The following is a 19089-nucleotide window of genomic DNA, read 5'->3' on the forward strand; positions in this document are numbered from 1 at the left end:
AGAGTTGTGATCAAGCAAGACGATATGTATTGTGAATTATGTACACTATTAAAATATTGTCTATCTCATGTTCATGACTCTTGAAAAGATGCGTGAATATGAAAGGAAGAGAAAGAAAAGGAGAAAGCAACCGAGGGTCGATGACTCAGTGAAATCTCTACAGGAGAAAAGCAAGACCAACCACCAAGAGCATTGTCATCAGCATTCCTTCGATCGCCTTTACTACGGCCCCTGAGACAATGACAATAGGAGCATCTGGCACAATCACTGGTGTATGAGCTGGAGCTGGCCTGCGGTGAAACGTTGGCTTGGGGGCATCAGGATAACCGTTTCCTCCCAAAGGCACTGCAGAAGGTTCCGCTTGACCATGGCTACCCTTGGCTGCAGGGGAAGAGTTCTTGGGCCGAGTCCCCTGAGTATCCGGCTTAGGCTCGTAATGTTGAACGCTGTGGGTTTCGTGAGCCGCATATTCTCTTGTGGGAGCTGCGACAACTGCACCAGCTGGAATGTTAAGAGTAATGGTGTTCTCTCCATTGTGACCACACCTATTGCAACCCACCTCGATAGTCGTCATCTCAACCGTTGGCGGTTTCTGATACTGACATCTGTGACAAGGGGGCGGTCGCAACGTGGTACAATACTCAGTGATAGTCAAGTAAGACGGGTCATTAGGGTCAACAATGGTGTATGTTACAGTGGTGATTATTGGTGCCACAGCTTCGGTTCTGGTGAAGTTGCCTGCATTATAAGAGACAGTTGTCGGGAATGGGGGCGTGATCGGCTTTGCGCCTTGTGATCTAGTGACAGGAACTGAAGGCTCAAGGCTGATGACCGAATCAACAAATGTTTCTGTGGTTGAGGATGGAGAATTCGAAATTGTCGGGTTGTCGGTAGGGAAGCCGGAAGACTCAGAGGTCAAGATAGGTTGAAGAGTGATCCTTGTAGAGACTGTGAGAGAAGGTATCTCTGCTGTGCTAGGAGCGTCCGAAGTGGTCAAAGAGCTGGATGTGGCTTCAATCTGCGCATACAAAGTGAGCAAAATGCCAGGAGGGGCATCTCGACGTCGAAGGCGCGAGTCCAGGCTTGAGTCGGTCAAAACCACACCGCCGCAGAACAGGCCCGGGTCCCCAGGGCATGGCAGATCACAGCGACCGTTGGTCACAATTTCAGCAGAGTCCAAAGTATCTGCTGCATAACAGGATCTAATCAAGGTGAGCCAGATGAGCTTAGCATTTATGACTTAGAACCTACCTCTGGTAGATGCCTATATAAGCACGTCCTCGTCCTAACCTGGCACACTCTGCAGTGGTCATATCAGGTCCCTCTCCGATCAAGCCAAAGCTGGGATAACCAGCTGCAGATCCTAAGCAACCGAAGAACTTAAAAGTCCCGATCACTGCTAGGTTAGACGGTATGGTAGACGATGTAGGAACTGCTAATGTCGCTGGAGACGATGTGTCCTGGGCTGTTGAAGTGATGACTGTTGAACACTTAGTGTCAGATCCGGTTTATGCACATGGGGTGAGGTTTAAGGGGGAAACATCAGAGGTCACCCTCATCGTGTATAATTGTCTTACCGTCACTAAAGCTTGTCTCCTCCGCTGGGTTTGAAATTGTGTCTGTCGAGGACTCCGTCTCTTCGGCAGCACTTGTTTCAAAGGACTCGGTTGCGGTCATATCTGGTATGGGGGCTAGTTTCGCTGTTAGTACTGGGCTTTTTGCAGCTGTGAATGCAATGACTGTGGCAAGAGGTATGGGCTTTTTAGATATATGCGGTGAGAGCTTACTTGTTTCTGACTCGCTTGAGAGGTCACTACTCAAGCTCAGGGTGACCTCATCGGTAGATGTTGGGACTGCTAGGATAGTTGATGGCACTTGAACTTCTTCCCAAGAGGTAGTTGTACTATCAATGGGACTGTCGGACAAACTCGTTGTTTCGAGGCTGGTAGTGCTCTCATTGGAAGAGTTTGGAGCTGGTTTAGTGGCAGTATCAGATATTGGGGCAGTAGTGGACTCGACTACGATGGTTGAAGACTCTGTAACTGTGTCACTTCGTTCGACACTTGTTGTATCTGCTGTTATCATGGTAGAGTTTGGGAGTTTTTCTGAAGTGACTGAGCTACTGGCTTCGGTCGATGTCTCCATAACGTCTGTGGTAGTGTCTGTGGTAGTCCCTGAAGCAGTGAATGTTGTTTCCTTGGCAGTTGTGGTAGTCGTCTCCTCAGGGGTGGTAATAGTGGCCGTCTCCTTGCTAGTTGTTGCCATAATAGTATCCTCAGCAGTACTGGTTGTCTCCTGAGAAGTTGTCGTTGATTCATCCTGAGTAGTTGGCGTAGGGGGCTCTTCAGAGGTAGTTGTTGTCTCGTCTACAACTATCGTCGTCGTAGGCTCCTCGGTAGTGGTGGAGGTTTCTTCTGCTGTTACCCCGATTTCGATCGTTCCGGACAAAGTTCCCGAAGCAGTGATAGTAGAGGTGTAGGGCGTATCGCCTGCTGTCAATGTAGTTGTGGTTGTCACGTAGGCAAGCCGGAAAGGTTCTTTGCAGTCAACGCAGGCTTCAGCTTTGATCATCAGGGCTGAGTCCCACATGTTGTCTCCAGCATCACAAATTGCGACGACCACAGTCTGCATACCACCGGGAAATGACGGTACATCGATCCAGTAAGGCGGCGACGACCCGGCGTACGAGGTAACGCTGTTGGGCGGTACAATAACCAAAGGTTGTGACAGCCACTGGCTCACCGCGTTCAGCCTATTCCCATTACCATCCAAGGCATAGTTCTGGTTGTTTACGAATATGCCAATTGCATCAGCAGCGCCCCTGGGTCCTATTAGTTGACTGTAAAACACTTTGTGGCCAGTAGTACTAACCCTGATTCTTCCGAAGCCATGACAACCTCGAATCTCACTCCTCCGAAACCTGGAATAAGCATGACATCCGCAGTCAATATCGCAGCGTTGTTACTTAAACCGCCGCAATACGTTGCTGACCCAGCCGCACCATTATTGACGTAGTGGTCTCCATTTGGAAGAGCTCCAACAGCAGCTCCCGAGGTGAGGATCGCTGCGTCTCCCATACCGAAAGGACCATCAGTGAATGTTCCAGAACTGTCCGATGCGCCGGTAAACGATGCCGAGATGACACTTATACCATTGCCAAAGATAGCAGAGGCCAGAGCGTTTCCATCAGTGTTTGCCGTGACGCTGAATGCGTATGAAGCACGTAGCAGTGCCGCTAAGACAACGAGCCTTGACAGATGAAACCCCATCTTCAACAAGGTATTGCAGAATCTCACAAAGCGAGTGCAAACGTTGCTTTCCTCTGGCTTTCAGGTTAAGGAGTGGTCGATGGATGAGATCAAGAGGGGGTTTTTATATACCTTTCATAAGCAGCCCATATCTGAATAGCCACTACAAAGGGGGGGCTTAGAAAGTACCCAGATGCACTTATCAATAACATCCATTCCATTGCCAAAAGGCTGATGATCATCTTGAGATTACCTACTATCAATCGATCCATGCGGTTGCCTCTAGTAGCCTGCAGCTAATGCAAGTCTACTGCTGCTTTCTTCCGTCTCATTTTTGTAGTGGTTAGAAAGACTGCAAATGACGTGACAACTAAGTTCAGATGAGTTTAAATCAACGTCCTCGGTGGTCTACATGTCTTAGAGTGACATGCTAAATATCCCCTTACATTGCCATTTTTCAGGATGTCATCCAGGCTTAGTGAGTTCAATGTCGATATTCCATGGATGAAAGCTTGGTTGTGGGATCGGAGAAAACATAGCACGACAAGTAACGGAGGTATCGCTATAGTCTACTTCGATGATAAACCCTTCAGCGATACTTCAAAAATCCAGTATTCTCCAAATTGTGAGTCGAGCCACATCACATAATAAAACCTCCTGAAACATAATATCAGGTTTTCGTTCTTATTCGAATGCTCCCAACCCGAGAATAACCTATGTAATCGACGATGATAAGCGAGACGTTGGCCCAAGGGAAAATATTTCTGGTATGAGACATTTATTAAGCATGTAAAAAGCTTAGCCTTAAACTTATGATTCTCCCTGAAACTTGGCGGGTCATTGTTGAAGAGTCAAAACATCGGTATTAATCAAAGGAGACAGCCCACAATACACGATTCATGGCGGTCGAGGTTTGGGAGATTTGTGAATAGAAGGCGTAACAGAAGAGTTTCATGCCTTGTAGGAACTTTCACGCGTTTTGAAGCCGTTTATTCCTATCTTCCTACCATAAAAGAGCCTGACCTGAGCGCTACCAGAATTCTGTGGTGATCGCTTGACAATACGCCATATCGAAAGAACTGCATTTTAAGCTCTTTCTCATATCGCTTATGTCAGTCGAGGGAAGTGATCTGGGTCCTGGTTTTAAGCTTATCACAACACTATGTCGATGTCTCACACTGAGTCGGAACAGCTCCAGATAGCCAGTCCATCGATCCAGAACAAGTGGTTTTATTGCATCGTACCATTCCTTTGACTAAGTTATCATCATCTGACAGCTGTCTCAGGCCCTCCTTCGAAGAGCAGAACCGTAAGTGAAGAGGCCAAATGCTGAAATGACACTGAGAAGAATTGGAACCGGTTTCCTCAGACGAAGGGCTCGGGGGAAAGCAGATCCCCCAAGAATGACGGAGGCTAAAAGGCCAAGCTCGACTCCATAAGGCTGCTCATTCTGAATGCGATAGCCACCAAGAGCATCTACAAGCAAGTTGTTAACACGTTGACACGCTACGGGGAAGACAAGGGAGGTAATGTTGAGACTTACATAAAAATCCAACAGCGCAGCCAGCAACGATTGAAGGAACAGATCGTGTGCGCGCGTATCCCATGATACCGCCTCCTGCGGTCAGAGCACCGAGGATGTAGGCGGGAAGCTCAAGATCGTGGTAATTGACGGTGGCCTAACTTGTTAGCCAACGAGCTGGTCAAGGCTGTTATAAGGCTCATACTAACCATTGTATTGCTTGTATCCTTACTGTCTGGTCTCTCAATGGAATTTGTAAATTTTCAAGATGAAACAGCAACTTGTTATTTTATGTCTAAGATGAAGCTGCGGAGCTCCCGGCCATTGACGACATATTCGAGGTACGTACCTCGCAGTTCGTGGTGAAGGTGGGTCTAACCCCCGGATTCTTGGCTTTTCGTGAACCAATCATCTTCAATTTACCTTGGAGCTTTCGTGTCCAGAGGAAGCTCTCCTACTGCACTTTGAACTAAACTAACCAAATCTACCGACACCAACATCAAACACTACGAATCAACCATCACCAAAGCCTCATAATATCGAAAGAAACGCCCACACCGAGCAAACAGTCCAACTCACCCAATAAACCCTTCCGACTTACAAACATGGCGGCTAAGAAGAACGTCCGCGATATCACCCCCTCGGCCGCTGCTACCACTCAGGCCAGCACCACCAGCGCTGGTTCAGTTCCTCCTCAGCCTCAGCCCAAGCCCGTGGCTATCGCCAAGAACGAAATTAAGGGCGAAGTTCAGTGGGACAAGGTAGTCCAGAACCTCTACAATCACTACGTCAACAATACTCCTCAGCGCATCAAGTTGGTTGATGCTTTTATGGTCTTCCTTGTTGTCGTTGGTGTTCTCCAATTCATCAACTGCGCCCTCGCTGGCACCTTCGTGCGTCTCTCTCAGTGGATCTGTAATCGTTTATTGATTGCTAATGCTTCTTAGCCCTTCAACGCTTTCCTGTCCGGCTTCTGTGTGACAGTTGGGCAGTTCGTCTTGACTGGTATGTTACGACGACCAACGACCTCGAAAGACTATGGCTAACGATACCCAGCTTCGCTACGACTCCAAACAAATGAGGCTGTCAAGAACGATTGCCCCTCAGTATCCCCCGAAAGGTTTGTCGAACTCGAGTTTAAAGGAGACCCAACACTAACCTTCTCCAGAGCTTTCGCCGACTACATCGTCTGCAGCTTGATCCTGCATTTCTTCGCCATCAACTTCATTAACTAGACGGCTAGTTGAATAGCGTGACCCTGGTGGGATAGGGACCTCTTAAGGGCTACGTCGGACCCATCAGGCAGTGTACGATAAAAGACGGTAAATCACGAAATTCTTTAAAAGTTTGACCAATAGATCAGGAAATAGAACAATCAGCAAGGGGAATCATTCACATGTGCTATTTTGCCATAATCTCATTCTGCTTCACCACCACTGGCCTGAGTCTCCGGCTTTGGTGAGTCCCTTGGAGGACCGCCTTTTGGTGGGGGAGGGGCTGGTGAGTTCCTAGCCGAAGGTGCATTGTCCACAGCCCGACTCTTCTCTTCCTCCTCTTTAAAGTAGTCATCCATCAGCCTGCTGGGGTTGTGGCCATGGCGTTCCTTCTTCTTCCCAGCTCCCCTTGGCGGTGCACTCACTGGAGCATCACCTATCATCTGTGCAGGCACCAAAAAGTCTCCTGCGGGAGGGGCAGGCTCCGAGCCACCTACCGCAGGAATAAATGCGTCCTCACTCTTCTCATTGGTGGCTCCGTCGAACATCGTCTCGCCAGGGGCATCAACGGGCTCGCTCAGAGGTGGAGGTATCCTGTGAAGGGCTCCGTATCCAAGCACGCAACCCAGCGCTCCTTGGCCACCCCAATCCCTGCTAGGCTGTATTGTGACTTCTCTGGTGACATTGTATTCGTTGTTGTAGACCCAGATTCGCATCGGCCGTCCGATAAAGTCCTCGACAAGCTCGCCCAGGCCACCCTCGCCATATAACGCACCCTCAGGACTACCGAGGATATAGTCACTGTATGGCAGAAGACCGGCGGCATCGGCGGGAGAATTGGCGGGGACATCAAGAACGTGCCAGATGTTGGCGGCGAGGGCCAGCGGAGCGTATTGGAGCGAGAGACCGAGGGATGCAGTATCTAACGCAACAGGAGCATGGATTTCTCTCGTTCTTTGGCCCTAATTGTTGTCAGTAGGAGAGTTTAGGAGGTTCAAAGTTAGTAAGTATACTTTTGCGTTCCACAATCCCAGGGTAACTGTGCTGCCCGCGCAGTTTCTCACTTCCTGGCTGAACAGGGCTGGTTCAGGGTCTTCCTATACTAGTTATTAGCGATAAGGAGCTTAGATTACCTAGAATGAGCCGCCATACAATAGGTCTACCATTGATTCCAACAATAAAGTCGAACCAGGGTTCGATAGCAAGCTCCAGGTTGGTATTGCGCAGCACCTGGAAGCCGAATGAGCCTCGCTCTTGTTGCCTCTGTTGCTGGACGTCTCCGTCCAGGCGCGAGATGAAGCGGTTTAGTGCATTGAACATTGCTTCTGTGACTTGTTCTCTAGATCCGTGTGTGTCTATTATTGCTGGGATCAAAAGGGGTTGATGTGTTAAGTATTGTATCAGATGGAAGCATGTCAAGGGCAGATCGAGCAATCGCAAGCTGTCACTATTACAGCGGCAGCCTTGCAGCAATGGCGTCTGTGTCAAGCCCACTAGTCTCTATGTGGGGCATACTGTGGGGAGCTCATCGTCAGCCTCGTGCTCAATTTCAACCTTCGAGCTCTCTTCGACTTGCTCATGGCAAGTCAATATTTCAATTTTGACAAAGAATGACTGCTAGCGCTTAATACAAACTTACTCGGACTATATTTTCGGTCAAGATATGAGTAGTTCAGGAGTAGAAATGTCGCTGGACGACTCCGAGTACTCTATGAAGCCAGCTGAGGAGCTGCCTCTTACTGATGATTGTCACCACTATCAAGGAAAGCATGAGGTACCATGGGATATTCAAAAGTGAGCAACTATTGACTAGTTCACGTCTCTCGAACTTGCTAATATGGCCAGATACTTTGCGCAGCGCTATTCGATCTTCTCATTGTATGACTATGGAGTTTACATGACAGACGATGCCTGGTTCGGTGTAACGCCCGAGCCAGTAGCAAAGTGAGTATACAAATCATATACCTTCTCAAGGCTCCGCTGACTCTAATCTAGCCAAGTTGCTCATGATATGTACGGTACCGACCAAAAGAAGCATATCCTGATCGATGTCTTTGGTGGTGCAGGCGGTAACAGTATTGCCTTTGCTCTTTCTGAACGATGGAGTCGCGTTATCTCTATCGAACGCGACCCTTCAACCTTAGCCTGTGCCCAGAATAACGCCAAGGTCTATGGTATCGCGCCGGGGCTAATTACGTGGGTTCTTGGTGATAGCTTCGAGTACCTCGACAAGTTATTCAATCACACAGAAGAACTGCACCCAAATCTAAGAGTAAGCCTTGACGAAACAGTACTGTTTGCAAGTCCACCTTGGGGCGGCCCTGGATACCGCACTGATGAAGTATTTAATCTTTACAATATGCAGCCGTATAATCTTGACGATTTACACACTGCATACAACAGGCTGGATCATGCGTTGTTTCTACCGCGGACGAGCGATATTCGACAAATCGCTAGACTAGCACCTCCTGATAGGAAAGTTGAGGTTGTTCAATACTGCATGGAGGGTGCCAGCAAGGCCCTGGTGGCTTACCTTCCAGGGAAATACTCAAAAGCCCGCCAGTGAAGGACACCCTTCAAAAGAGATCGCTGTCGCATCTCGCATACCAATGGAACAAGCCTGTATTTGAGGAAGGGTGTTGCTGAAGGTCTCAGGCATTGGGTTGACGAGATCATGCTGCTGTCGGAGGCAACCGTACTTATCCGTCTCATACCATACCATACCATACCTTGCCTATTCAACGGCATAGTAATATAATTTGCAGCTCAGGCATCAATAGAACGTTGCTGCATCGTTCAAACGTGCATCATCCAGCTTATTCAATTGCATAAGTGATCGATATACAGTAGGTATGATCTAATTGACACTGTACTGTGAATGGTTGGATTTGACTTGATCAAAACCTGTAGGAACCCCATCCACACGCAGGAATTTTCACATTAGAGCCCAAACTTGGCAATTTGTTCTACAGTGCCAAATACTTTTCATCATCATGGCCAAAGATAAAAAGAAGAACGCTGACGCCAAAAAGGCAAAAAAGGTGCCGTCATATTCTGTGCTACAATGTCTACCTATGTCTTGCCCCTCCATCAATTACCCCTCCAAACATGACTGCCCCTCCGTGCATCATGACATGTTGAACGTTTGACTAATGATCAGAATTAGGCTGAGAAAGCAGCCAAGCAAGCCAATAAGGGGGAAAAGAAGGCCAAGAACAAGGCCGCCAAGATCGAAGGAAGTGATGCTGAAGATGTTGATCTTGATGAGGTGCTGGAAGAGTACCGAAGACAACAGGAGCAGTTCCTCAAGATCACTGAGACGGTAATTGATGCACCTCCGAGAGCGAGAGCTGCCTCAACGTTGATGGCTTCACCTCATGATAGCAATACTTTACTACTCTTTGGCGGTGAATACTTCAATGGCTCTCTCGCTCAGTTCTTCAACGATCTAAATATATACAACATTAACAGAGATGAGTGGCGATGTGTAACTTCACCCAACGCTCCACTCCCACGATCTGGTCATGCCTGGACCAGAGCTGGAAACCCGAACCATGTCTATCTCTTTGGCGGGGAGTTCTCTTCGCCAAAGCAGGGCACATTTCATCACTACTCAGATTTCTGGAGGCTAGAGCCTGCAACGAGGGAGTGGACGAAGATTGAGACCAAGGGTAAGGACAAGAGCCCTTCGGCTCGAAGTGGTCATCGAATGACGTACTGGAAGCAATACATTATCCTCTTTGGTGGTTTCCAAGACACTTCAAATCAGACAAAGTACCTATCAGATCTCTGGATCTTTGATACCGTTAACTTTGTGTGGCACTCTCCTCAACTGCCTCCTGCCCAACTCAAGCCAGACGCTCGCTCATCTTTCACCCTGTTACCCCATGAACAAGGTGCGGTTCTCTACGGAGGTTACTCACGTGTTAAGGCGACTGTCAACGTCAAGCAAAAGGGCAACAAGGGACCTAGCCAGGCTCAGCGAAATGTTCTTATCCCCAAGGTTCATGAAGACTGCTTCTTCCTCAGAATCTCGCAGCCTGCGACGGACGCCAACCCCAACACTCCCCCGGTTGTTCGCTGGGAAAAGCGAAAGAAGCCTGCCAATGCTCCCAACCCTACACGTGCTGGTGCAACAATGGCCTGGCACAAGGGCCGCGGTATTCTCTTTGGAGGAGTGCACGACGTTGAGGCTAGTGAGGAGGGTATGGATAGCGAGTTCTTCAACCAGCTTTTCGCTTGGAACATTGAACGAAATCGATTCATGCCGTTGGGTCTACGAAAGCCTCGTCAGCAGAAGAAGGCTGCTGCTGAGCCTCGAGGCGGGCGCCGTGGTCGGGCTCAAGCAAATGAAGACGAGCTTCTGAGACAGCTTGCTGCTTTGGAGACTGGAGCTTCTCTAGATGACGCTGATGAGATCGAGCTTGCCAAGAAGGAAGAGGAAAGGGACGACGACAAGCCAGCAAGAGAAATGCCAGTGACTATGGAACCTCCACATGTAAGATTTAATGCTCAACTGGCCATCCAAGACGATGTCCTCTATATCTATGGCGGAACATTTGAGAAGGGAGACCGAGAGTTCACATTTGATGATCTCTATGCCATCGATCTTGGAAAACTTGATGGTTGTAAGGAGATCTTTAGTCGACCCGTCGAAGACTGGATCGTAAGTGATGTCGAAATGGCGTATGAAATTTGGTTAGCTGACTTTAATTTCAGGAGTCTGATGACGAGGACGAGGACGATGAGGATGAGGATGAGGAGGATGAAGAAGATGAGGACGAGGAAGAAACAGGCCAGCAGCTCTACACACCCAGTAAGAGAAAGAAGAAGCAAGATGAGGTTTCTGAGGCTTCGTCAGAGCCTTCACCGGAGCCTTCAACGCCCTCAGAAGACGATGAGACTGAGACCGCAGCCACTTCTGTGGACGACGGGTTACCCCATCCTAGAGTAAGTATTTCCCATCTTCACTTCATTATCATGAGGGGGTTACTGACAGAACAACAGCCTTTCGAGAGTCGACGAGAGTTCTTCGTCCGTACATCAGCTGAGTGGCAAGAGATTTTGATGACGAGTCTCCGTTGGAAGAACATCCAGCCCGAGACACTAGCTATCAAGGAGATCAAGGCTAAGGCCTTTGAGCTTAGTGAGGAGAAGTGGTGGGATTGCCGAGAGGAAATCGTGGCTCTGGAGGAGGAACAGGAGGCTGCTGGTATCCAGGAGGTAGTAAGCTTAGCGGAGAGAGGAGATGCTGCGTCTGGTGGTGGCGCGAGAAGGAGGTAGATAAAACTGGATGTGGCAACTGTTATTTATATCAATCAATATGAGACCCCTCTTCTGCAACCTCTGGATGGCCTCCTCTTCTAATTTTATGTGACCACTCCGTTATTTTTTTTTCCCATTTATCTACTTCTTCTGGGCTTGAGCGCCCCTGTATGCTGAGATTCATTGTCGATACAGCACGATAACAGTTCACGAGAATGGGAAATGATTGCCTCGAATATTTGCTGATAGTTTCTTATTCATGTAGTCTTCAACCACCAACCCTATTTTCTGAGTCAACCCAACGCCACGCACGCCAATCCATGATCTCCTGCAATCGCCTCACATCAGGAACGCTACAATGGCTCCTCCACAACACCAGTGGGTGACCATGTCGCTTTCTTGCCGCGCGTCCATAGAACCAGAGCCGCAGCTCTCTCGATAAGTCAGTTGGGAGACGCAGCCATAGGCGGGTATGAAGCACCGCCAACGTCAACCTTGGGCTCGCACTCGCAACGCTCAGCCTCAGGGACGTTGTCGATAACGGACTGAATATGGCTGCCACAACCCCACCAGGAGGTCTTCTCTGTAGGCATTTTAGTACCATATTTTTGAAATTGGATACATCGACTTACTGCAGGTTCCGCAGGTAGCCTTTTTACACATTTTTGGGGGTGAGTATTCTGACTTGATGGATATCGAGTGAGTTGTGAAAGAGGAGTCTATATCGGCTCCTCGGGTTCACAAGTGGAGAGTGAGGAATGGAGAATGGAGGCTTTCCACTTCCAGCATCTCCGGACACGGCGATAACTAAGCCAGAGCCAATGATTCGTCACCGATATAGGGAGTGTTTTGTGAACCAATCGGCATTTGAATGGGTCAGGTCAGAATCATGAGATACGCTTCCTGGGAGAAACTCTTGGAATACTGAAACCTCGGCTTGTGATGTCATGATCATTCAAAACCATAAAATACTATCAAATTAATATTTCGAGGACGCTATTCTCCAGAGTTGAATAACAACCAGAAACTCGAATAAATTGATATAAATTCACATAATAATGAAAATATGCTGACAACTCCTGCTAATGATCCATCCCACACGCCCTACATTCTGCCTTGAAAACCACGTCACAATTCCTCACCAGCAGTCTTACTCACCAGAAGCTTGTTCTTGTCAATCATTTCACTCTCAACAACTGATCGAATGAGGTTCAATGTCAGTTCCCTCCCCTTGGCAATACTCGTAGGCGAAGCATCGGCTGGGACATGAAGAAACAACGCCTTTCTGGGTCTCTGCAGTTTCCACAGCTCAGAGAGACTTGAGTAGTAGATAAAGTCGCACATAAAGTGACCTGCATCTTCTGATATGCGCAGATCCGCCTCCTGTGCTTTCTGTCAGTATTGACACAGTCTCAGATCTGCTCAGCTTACCGAACTGTGCCCCTGCCACAGAGGGAGTATTTCATTGAGATTCAGCTCCGTCTCAATCTCCTCTGGAAGGCCTCGCCACGGCCAGTCATTCCTTTCTCTCTCTTCTTCTCCATCTATGTATTCACCATCGACATCCGGATGCTTGTACCCATCACGGTGACCTCTCCTCTCGATGGAGTAGAATGGTCGAGGACCAGCCATTCCAATGTGAATGACAATGTCAAACTTCTGTGGCGTGTCATGGAACGATGGCACAAGGCCTCTCACAACCCGGTAATTGACACGGATAGCCTCAGGGTGCACCACTATGCGTACCTTTGGCAGAACAACAGCCGCATGCCTCGAGTTAGGGTCCTTGGCTCGTAGCGGAGGAAGATATGAAGGCAAGCTGTTGGCGATTTCCCATGAGGGGTTAATGGGATACTGTTCCCTGAACGGCTATAGCATCAGCGCGTTAGCAGGAGTTACACAACTCATACCACACTGCATATCCCGGCTAAGGTGTCACGATCTTGAGCTTTGCAGTGTTGTGTGACGTCGAGCGGGGTGGTCAAGCAAGCAAATGACGCTTAATATGAGAGAGGAAGCAAAAACATACACCAAAACCTGTGACAAGCACAGTAATCTCATCGGGGTCTCCAATCTGCGAACCCATTATGCGTTGAGACTATATATACAACAGAATAAACTAGCGACCAGAAGGATAGAGGGAGGGAGGAGAATCTGGTCTTCTTGAGATACTAGTGGGGATAGTAGGATCATCAAGTTGCCAACCTATAAATGTCTAACCCTCCATGGGTAAGCTGAGTGAGAAGGCATAGATAAAAAGGGTAAAGCTGGCCTGCCGAATCCTAAATCAGACTTAAGCTGACCTCAGTTTTTTGTTCCTCTTAATGTCCGCTTACTCTTTTCTTTTCTCTTCTCTTTCTTCCTCTGACATAGCGGCGTTTAACGATAATTCGTCGCCAAGACAAGCAGGCTACCAAGTTCGGTATAGGTATAGGGTAGCTACAATATCAGAAACAAATACATTGTTTGGTTAATTGTGATTATTTATATGTTATTTGTTTACGATTAGTCTTTATTTACTATAGTAGTAATAATCTTAGGGATTAAATAATAGCAGGGTTTCCTTTCTGCTATATTATGGTGATTCATGACGAATGAAGTATTGCACAGCTTTAAGCGCTGCACTAAACCAGAGCCTGTTGGGGTTACTTGCATGTAGGGTATGAAATACAATGGAGTTGAAGGGGCAGCTCGGATAAAACTGAAAGGACAGCGCTGAGCTGAGTATATGTTCATCAACCATAAAAACAAAAGCTGGAACAATATGCCGTCGTCTATTCCATACGTGCTCATGTTTCTTGATAGACTCCCCACTTAGCCCCTCCATGCGGAGTTACCCAAAACAAACAGCCACCAAGTAACAAGTTGGATTCATCCTTTATAAACACCTTACATCAGAGCAACTGCAAACTTTTTCATATTATACAAGTTAAACAAAACCGCGAAAAAGACATATACGTTGGAATCATAAAGTCCATTGCATTTTCGTGATAAGACAAACACCAAAAACAACCTCAAATTCATTCTGTCAGACTCTGCAGCCACCACCTCATTCATCCAGATACCGTACTCAAAGGACACAATGGGATCAACTCCGGAATACAACCTGCCCCCGCAGGAGCTTACATTTGACGGGTTTCTCTTCGATATGGACGGTACTATTATCGACTCCACGGAAGCAGTAGTGAAGCACTGGGAAACGTAAGTGCAGCCGCACCCACCTCACGTCTTACGCGGCCAGTCCGAGTGACTAACCGAGCAAAGAATTGGGAATGAGATAGGCGTTGCCCCCGAAGTTATCCTTGAGACTTCTCATGGACGACGAAGCATCGACATTCTCAAGATTCTCGCACCTGAAAAGGCGAACTGGGATTGTAAGTAATAGAAACAACATCCCGGCCACAGCAAGCATGGCAAAGCCCACAAACACATGAATATGCATGGACATGTCAGACGCAAAACCTCAGTTGAGGATATATCCTGGCGGCCATGTATGTGCTGGCGAGGCTGGGCATGCCCCCATGTAACTAGACTATCATAGCTAGCTAGGCCGAGCGACCGCTGATCACTTCCCAGATGTACGTGACATGGAAGGACGTCTACCCAAGTACCACGGCCACGAGGCTGTCGAGATACCTGGCGCCCGTTCCATGCTAGAAGCACTTATCGCCAGATCTAGCCCATGGGCGATCGTCACCTCGGGCACCGTCCCTCTCGTCACCGGATGGCTACGTGCTCGAGACCTGCCCACACCGCCGTCGGATCACCTCGTCACGGCAGAGTCCGTCGAGAATGGTAAACCTGACCCCGCCTGCTACCGCCTCGGCCGTGAGCGTCTCAGTCTGCAGGCTGAGGACGCCCAGGTCCTCGTCCTCGAGGACAGCCCAGCAGGGATCCGCGCAGGAAAAGCAGCAGGCTGCAAAGTTCTCGGCCTGGTAACTAGCCATACCGTTGAGCAGGTCATCGCTGCAGAACCAGACTGGGTCGTTCGAGACCTCTCCTCAGTCAAGGTGCTTCGGAGCGAGGGCGGAAAGGTGACTATCGAGATTTCAAATGCGCTCCGAATATAATTGAGCCTCGGCATTGGGTGCATCAGCGGAGCTCATGGTGGAACTGTGGTGGGTGAGAGTGAGTGAGTGAGGGAGGGTGAGGGATATGGAGCCGTGAGGGAGATGTAAAAAAACCACTTGATTTCATCATGACGATGGAACATTTAGTCAATAGATCCAGAGATGAGACTGGGATCGTTCCCTAGAAAAGAGATAGGCGAAATATGATCGCCCTGAAAAGGGCATATTGACATCATCACTCTTCCTCTCCCTGGGTACATGATTCTTGATCTCAATTCCTTTGTCGCTCCCTGGATACTACTGTATTATGGAGATGGACATGGAGATCCTAATCACGATCTGGCACATGATGATCGACACGCCAAAGCGACACAACTGACGACCTGCAGATGAGACTCGGTGAAGATATTCTGTCAATATGCAGATATCACGCACTCAATCGTACCAAGGGAGACTCTGCAACAAAGAAATGATCCTGGGTGAAGTCTTTGTCAGTTCGAGACAAGACAGTACTCGGATCAACCATTGTTTGTTGCCAATGGTACCGCACCCTCTCACACTCCCATCTCCACCCAGGCAGTTCTCTCAAGTGAGACCTCTCCAGTGGAAAGCCACTTCAACTGAGACGTTTCTTGGCCATCCTTTGTCCTTTCAGACATGACCTCTCGGCATCAATCTCTGTTCTCCCTCCTCTCGTGTCTAGTTGCGCTACCCGGGAGAAACATCTGGCGTCTCGCAGGCTAATGACAACCACTGTGAAGCGCGCTCAGCGGTCGCGGGTCTCCACGCTACAGTACTTACCTCAGCTATCGACTTAGCACCGTGAATTCTTCAGGCCTTCAGCATCGGGACCCATGAACATGTCTTGGTTGTCACCTGTCATCGCACCGTTTCCTCCGGTGGGTTTTGAACCAAGTGGCCCAAGGGCAGACATGATAGAGTCCGTCGCCCGTTGAAGCGGGGAAGAGTGTAATTTTGCATACAGAGAAGAGGATTGACGTGATAGGTTGTGTGTGGCTAAGGGTATCGTTAAGGCGAGAGATGCCAGTGTCAAAACTTTTCGCTCCCACTCTGCCTTGTCTTGTCTTGGCCTGGCCTGTGAGGCCGAATTGACACACGACAAGAGGACTGAGTCAGAAACATCGAAGCCCCTTACCCCTGACGCGTCTTGTTGAAGACAATTAAAGCAAAAAAAGGTTGAAGACAATATCATCTACAGAATCCGCAATCAACACTCCACGCGGCGTGAGGAGCTCTCACAAAACCGCCGGTGTCGCAGGAAACATGCCGGCAGAGTCCCTGACCCAGATCTGTGGCGGTATCAACTTGGCAGAGTTCTCGTTGTAATTATCATCAACTACAAGTTCGCGCCAAGAGGCAGTGTACGGAAACGTTTGTTCCCTTCTGGGAATGGTGGCCCGCTTCAAGTGGACCAAAGCAAGGAGACCAAGCTAACAAAAACTCTGTGTCTGTTTGAGGGAGAATTTGTGCCACGATAAGCCAGCAAGCAAGTGTTTGTTATAGAGGGGTATGAGGCCGGCGAGAACGAGAATAGCATCAAAGATCTATGAAAAGCTCATTTGAGGTTGGACAACATATCAAAGTGACAGGTGACAGGTGACAGGAACCGCAATTTCGCAGTCTGTCGTACTGCATGGCAGGTTTGCCATGATTTCCGCACGCCGGAAGCACTCGGTCTATAAGCTGTTCGTGCCTGAACAGTTGTCTTTTGCCAAACCAATTTTCTGTGTTTTCGTGCCATGCCAGGACTACGGGTGATTCCTGCAAGGTCCCGTACGCCCAGTGTCACAGTCGTGATAATTTTGATTTGTAAAGGGCGGGTAGTGACATGGCGGCTGACCCGGTGGCTTTTACTTCCACTGTCCGCTGTGCCACTACTGTACGGAACAATTTCAGGCAAAGCGAAGGGAGTGGTGATTCGAAACTGCCTCAAGTCAACAAAGTCCATGGTGTTGTGATTACGACTCGCGAGCCCCCTGTAATTTCTTTACTTGAGACAGGGGTTTCCCTGAAGGACCCATCATATCCCACCATGGAAACAAAGGGAGATCTTCCGGTAGGATTCATCGGGATGTCCACCATCAAATCCATGCGCATCCACGGTGTCGGAGAGGGCGGCCAAGATAATAATGGCCATAATATAGGTAGGCAGGCTAACAAAGCAGCAGAGCAGAATGTTCAGCTGGCAGGGGCTGGATAGTATCATAGAAGGAGGACGCCTAGATGTTTACCAGCATTCCTTTCTCTCCCACAAGTTCGCCGTTATTATACCGCCCCGCGAGAACCCGGCCGGTCGGGTTATTGGTGCTTCACGTTCCTGGGCCGAGCACCAATCCCCTGGAAAGTCGTCCACTACCTATGCAAACGCCCTTGACGCACTCTCGATTTGGATCTTAGTCCGTGATCGTGGCTGGCTCAAATGAGATTTGATCCCCTCTAAGCTCGAATGTCTTATCCAGCCACAAAAGACGGTCCAGACACCAACAAAACACATTTCTTTGTCGTTTCATGAATTTTGCTCTCCCTAATAAGAAGCGACGAATCCTGAAATGTATTGCACATCATCTTCGACTCCTTATTCCTGCATAAATATCCCCAGTCCTGCTTTATAAATAGCGCGTTTCGAGAACCGAAGGCTGGCGGTCTTTATAAAAAAAAGAAAAAAAAAAGGAATCACTATCTGCCATCGTGAAAGAAAGGGCTTTTAGAGGAGAACCGAAAAAATAAAACAAAAAAATATGCTCTTTGTGATATTGACCAGCCGTTGAGACAGCCCCTAGAGCCCTCACGTATGAAAATTAGAGTAGAGGCCTTTGCAGTGCTCGGTGAGTGACAAGTCGCTATGGCATACATTGGAGACACGACGTGATTAGTCCATATACGGAGTATCGATGAGAGCTTGGTCGAGGCCCACGAAAAATTGTTATCCCCGGAGAAGTGTAAGATACCAGGACACCCTACCTAGACTACGTAGTGGGCGCTGTTCAAGTTGGTTTGGGGTTTTGCTCTGCCTTTTTGCTCTATCCAGTCCCCACTCGATGACAAGAGCTTGCTTCATTAGCTTATTAGAGAATCTACCTCAAGTGTCGTTACGTGATGATTCAGAGTCTGATAAGCTTGACCCCAGCAGCTAGGTTACCGACGGCGGATTGCGTCGGTTGCTTGGACTAGTGAACTGCTGCTAGGTTATTGAAGACATGCCACATCCATGGCTGCCTCTCATCAGAGCTTTGCTCTTTATCCGACTTGCTTTTTCAGTGCAGGCGGATTTCTGAGCTTTCTGCTTGATATCAGCGTTCGAATTGCCCACGGCCGGCCTCACTGCAAGCCTCCCCAGAGACAACGCAGCACCTACAGGGCTAAGCGCTAAGGTAGCCTGGGAATCCTAGAAAGGAATAGCAAGCACCGCCAAGACTCGCTGGCCACGTGTTGGATGGATCCGCTTCTGGCCTTATTCGACCAGACGAGAAACAACATGCCCCCTGTTCGCCGTTCAAGAGCCCATTTCGGGCCTCTACGTTGACCAGTCTCGTCGTTGGCATGCATGTATGCACGCAGTAGCTCGATTCATCCATGATCCTTGAGCTCTGCATGTTCGACAATGATTCCGGTTCAATGTATCCTTACTGTTCATGACTCTGCCTCTGACACAAGCGTCACGAATAGGTACAGCTGTATTATTTGCCCTGGCATTAATGAGAAATTTAGCACATTGATAGCTGAACATTTCCTCACCGGAACAACACGTT

At 48.6% G+C, this 19089-nt stretch overlaps 8 protein-coding genes across 8 annotated transcripts; 4 read left to right on the plus strand and 4 right to left on the minus strand.

Annotated features, from left to right (window-relative positions):
• Positions 1–157: 157 nt before the first annotated feature.
• FOBCDRAFT_258598 (uncharacterized protein) lies at positions 158–3269 on the minus strand (the record flags this gene model as incomplete). Its single annotated transcript, XM_059611227.1, has 4 exons — positions 158–1202; positions 1252–1480; positions 1578–2839; positions 2872–3269. The coding sequence occupies 4 exons, from the start codon at positions 3267–3269 to the stop codon at positions 158–160; spliced, it is 2934 nt and encodes a 977-aa protein (XP_059464467.1).
• A 954-nt stretch (positions 3270–4223) lies between these two features.
• Positions 4224–5061, minus strand: FOBCDRAFT_23752 (transmembrane proteins 14C-domain-containing protein). The gene is made up of 3 exons (XM_031176767.3): positions 4980–5061; positions 4792–4927; positions 4224–4724 (listed from the first exon to the last, which is right to left on the minus strand). Exons 1-3 carry the CDS (start codon positions 4980–4982, stop codon positions 4531–4533), a joined length of 333 nt encoding a protein of 110 aa, XP_031047900.1. The 5' UTR covers positions 4983–5061; the 3' UTR covers positions 4224–4530.
• Positions 5062–5247: 186 nt separating this feature from the next.
• Positions 5248–6158, plus strand: FOBCDRAFT_218479 (DAD family-domain-containing protein). Its single transcript, XM_059609505.1, has 3 exons — positions 5248–5663; positions 5718–5775; positions 5827–6158. Exons 1-3 carry the CDS (start codon positions 5376–5378, stop codon positions 6003–6005), a joined length of 525 nt encoding a protein of 174 aa, XP_059464468.1. The 5' UTR covers positions 5248–5375; the 3' UTR covers positions 6006–6158.
• Positions 6132–7405, minus strand: FOBCDRAFT_218482 (GRASP55/65 PDZ-like domain-containing protein). Its single transcript, XM_031176771.3, has 3 exons — positions 7137–7405; positions 6998–7081; positions 6132–6946 (listed from the first exon to the last, which is right to left on the minus strand). The coding sequence occupies exons 1-3, from the start codon at positions 7302–7304 to the stop codon at positions 6188–6190; spliced, it is 1011 nt and encodes a 336-aa protein (XP_031047904.2). The 5' UTR covers positions 7305–7405; the 3' UTR covers positions 6132–6187.
• A 144-nt stretch (positions 7406–7549) lies between these two features.
• FOBCDRAFT_218483 (RNA methyltransferase) lies at positions 7550–8798 on the plus strand. The gene is made up of 3 exons (XM_031176772.3): positions 7550–7778; positions 7830–7928; positions 7980–8798. The coding sequence occupies exons 1-3, from the start codon at positions 7648–7650 to the stop codon at positions 8548–8550; spliced, it is 801 nt and encodes a 266-aa protein (XP_031047905.3). The 5' UTR covers positions 7550–7647; the 3' UTR covers positions 8551–8798.
• Positions 8799–8936: 138 nt separating this feature from the next.
• FOBCDRAFT_290353 (uncharacterized protein) lies at positions 8937–11294 on the plus strand. Its single transcript, XM_031176773.3, has 4 exons — positions 8937–9025; positions 9151–10650; positions 10704–10934; positions 10992–11294. Exons 1-4 carry the CDS (start codon positions 8978–8980, stop codon positions 11265–11267), a joined length of 2055 nt encoding a protein of 684 aa, XP_031047906.2. The 5' UTR covers positions 8937–8977; the 3' UTR covers positions 11268–11294.
• A 398-nt stretch (positions 11295–11692) lies between these two features.
• On the minus strand, positions 11693–13335 carry FOBCDRAFT_198831 (uncharacterized protein; the record flags this gene model as incomplete). The annotated part of the gene is made up of 5 exons (XM_059608929.1): positions 11693–11832; positions 11882–11933; positions 12408–12641; positions 12681–13118; positions 13279–13335. The coding sequence occupies 5 exons, from the start codon at positions 13333–13335 to the stop codon at positions 11693–11695; spliced, it is 921 nt and encodes a 306-aa protein (XP_059466960.1).
• An 807-nt stretch (positions 13336–14142) lies between these two features.
• FOBCDRAFT_218490 (HAD-like domain-containing protein) lies at positions 14143–15554 on the plus strand. The gene is made up of 3 exons (XM_031176777.3): positions 14143–14450; positions 14514–14623; positions 14826–15554. Exons 1-3 carry the CDS (start codon positions 14332–14334, stop codon positions 15317–15319), a joined length of 723 nt encoding a protein of 240 aa, XP_031047910.2. The 5' UTR covers positions 14143–14331; the 3' UTR covers positions 15320–15554.
• The last annotated feature ends 3535 nt before the right edge of the window (positions 15555–19089 follow it).

Source organism: Fusarium oxysporum, chromosome III, assembly GCF_013085055.1.
Source record: "Fusarium oxysporum Fo47 chromosome III, complete sequence".
Taxonomy (NCBI): Eukaryota; Fungi; Ascomycota; class Sordariomycetes; order Hypocreales; family Nectriaceae; genus Fusarium; species Fusarium oxysporum.

What these genes read in the sequence shown, in the direction of transcription:
- FOBCDRAFT_218483 (XM_031176772.3), top strand. Translation starts at nt 7,648, where the DNA reads ATGAGTAGTTCAGGAGTAGAAATGTCGCTGGACGACTCCGAGTACTCT. An exon ending in GTACCATGGGATATTCAAAA is followed by an intron (nt 7,779 to 7,829) that starts GTGAGCAACTAT and finishes TAATATGGCCAG; the next exon opens with ATACTTTGCGCAGCGCTATT. An exon ending in ACGCCCGAGCCAGTAGCAAA is followed by an intron (nt 7,929 to 7,979) that starts GTGAGTATACAA and finishes ACTCTAATCTAG; the next exon opens with CCAAGTTGCTCATGATATGT.
- FOBCDRAFT_290353 (XM_031176773.3), top strand. Translation starts at nt 8,978, where the DNA reads ATGGCCAAAGATAAAAAGAAGAACGCTGACGCCAAAAAGGCAAAAAAG. An exon ending in GACCCGTCGAAGACTGGATC is followed by an intron (nt 10,651 to 10,703) that starts GTAAGTGATGTC and finishes CTTTAATTTCAG; the next exon opens with GAGTCTGATGACGAGGACGA. An exon ending in ACGGGTTACCCCATCCTAGA is followed by an intron (nt 10,935 to 10,991) that starts GTAAGTATTTCC and finishes ACAGAACAACAG; the next exon opens with CCTTTCGAGAGTCGACGAGA.
- FOBCDRAFT_218490 (XM_031176777.3), top strand. Translation starts at nt 14,332, where the DNA reads ATGGGATCAACTCCGGAATACAACCTGCCCCCGCAGGAGCTTACATTT. An exon ending in GTAGTGAAGCACTGGGAAAC is followed by an intron (nt 14,451 to 14,513) that starts GTAAGTGCAGCC and finishes AACCGAGCAAAG; the next exon opens with AATTGGGAATGAGATAGGCG. An exon ending in TGAAAAGGCGAACTGGGATT is followed by an intron (nt 14,624 to 14,825) that starts GTAAGTAATAGA and finishes ATCACTTCCCAG; the next exon opens with ATGTACGTGACATGGAAGGA.
- FOBCDRAFT_23752 (XM_031176767.3), bottom strand. An exon ending in CTGCGCTGTTGGATTTTTAT is followed by an intron (nt 4,725 to 4,791) that starts GTAAGTCTCAAC and finishes ACTTGCTTGTAG; the next exon opens with ATGCTCTTGGTGGCTATCGC.
- FOBCDRAFT_218482 (XM_031176771.3), bottom strand. Translation starts at nt 7,304, where the DNA reads ATGTTCAATGCACTAAACCGCTTCATCTCGCGCCTGGACGGAGACGTC. An exon ending in GAATCAATGGTAGACCTATT is followed by an intron (nt 7,082 to 7,136) that starts GTATGGCGGCTC and finishes TAACTAGTATAG; the next exon opens with GAAGACCCTGAACCAGCCCT. An exon ending in TGGGATTGTGGAACGCAAAA is followed by an intron (nt 6,947 to 6,997) that starts GTATACTTACTA and finishes GACAACAATTAG; the next exon opens with GGCCAAAGAACGAGAGAAAT.
- FOBCDRAFT_218479 (XM_059609505.1), top strand. Translation starts at nt 5,376, where the DNA reads ATGGCGGCTAAGAAGAACGTCCGCGATATCACCCCCTCGGCCGCTGCT. An exon ending in GCGCCCTCGCTGGCACCTTC is followed by an intron (nt 5,664 to 5,717) that starts GTGCGTCTCTCT and finishes AATGCTTCTTAG; the next exon opens with CCCTTCAACGCTTTCCTGTC. An exon ending in TGGGCAGTTCGTCTTGACTG is followed by an intron (nt 5,776 to 5,826) that starts GTATGTTACGAC and finishes AACGATACCCAG; the next exon opens with CTTCGCTACGACTCCAAACA.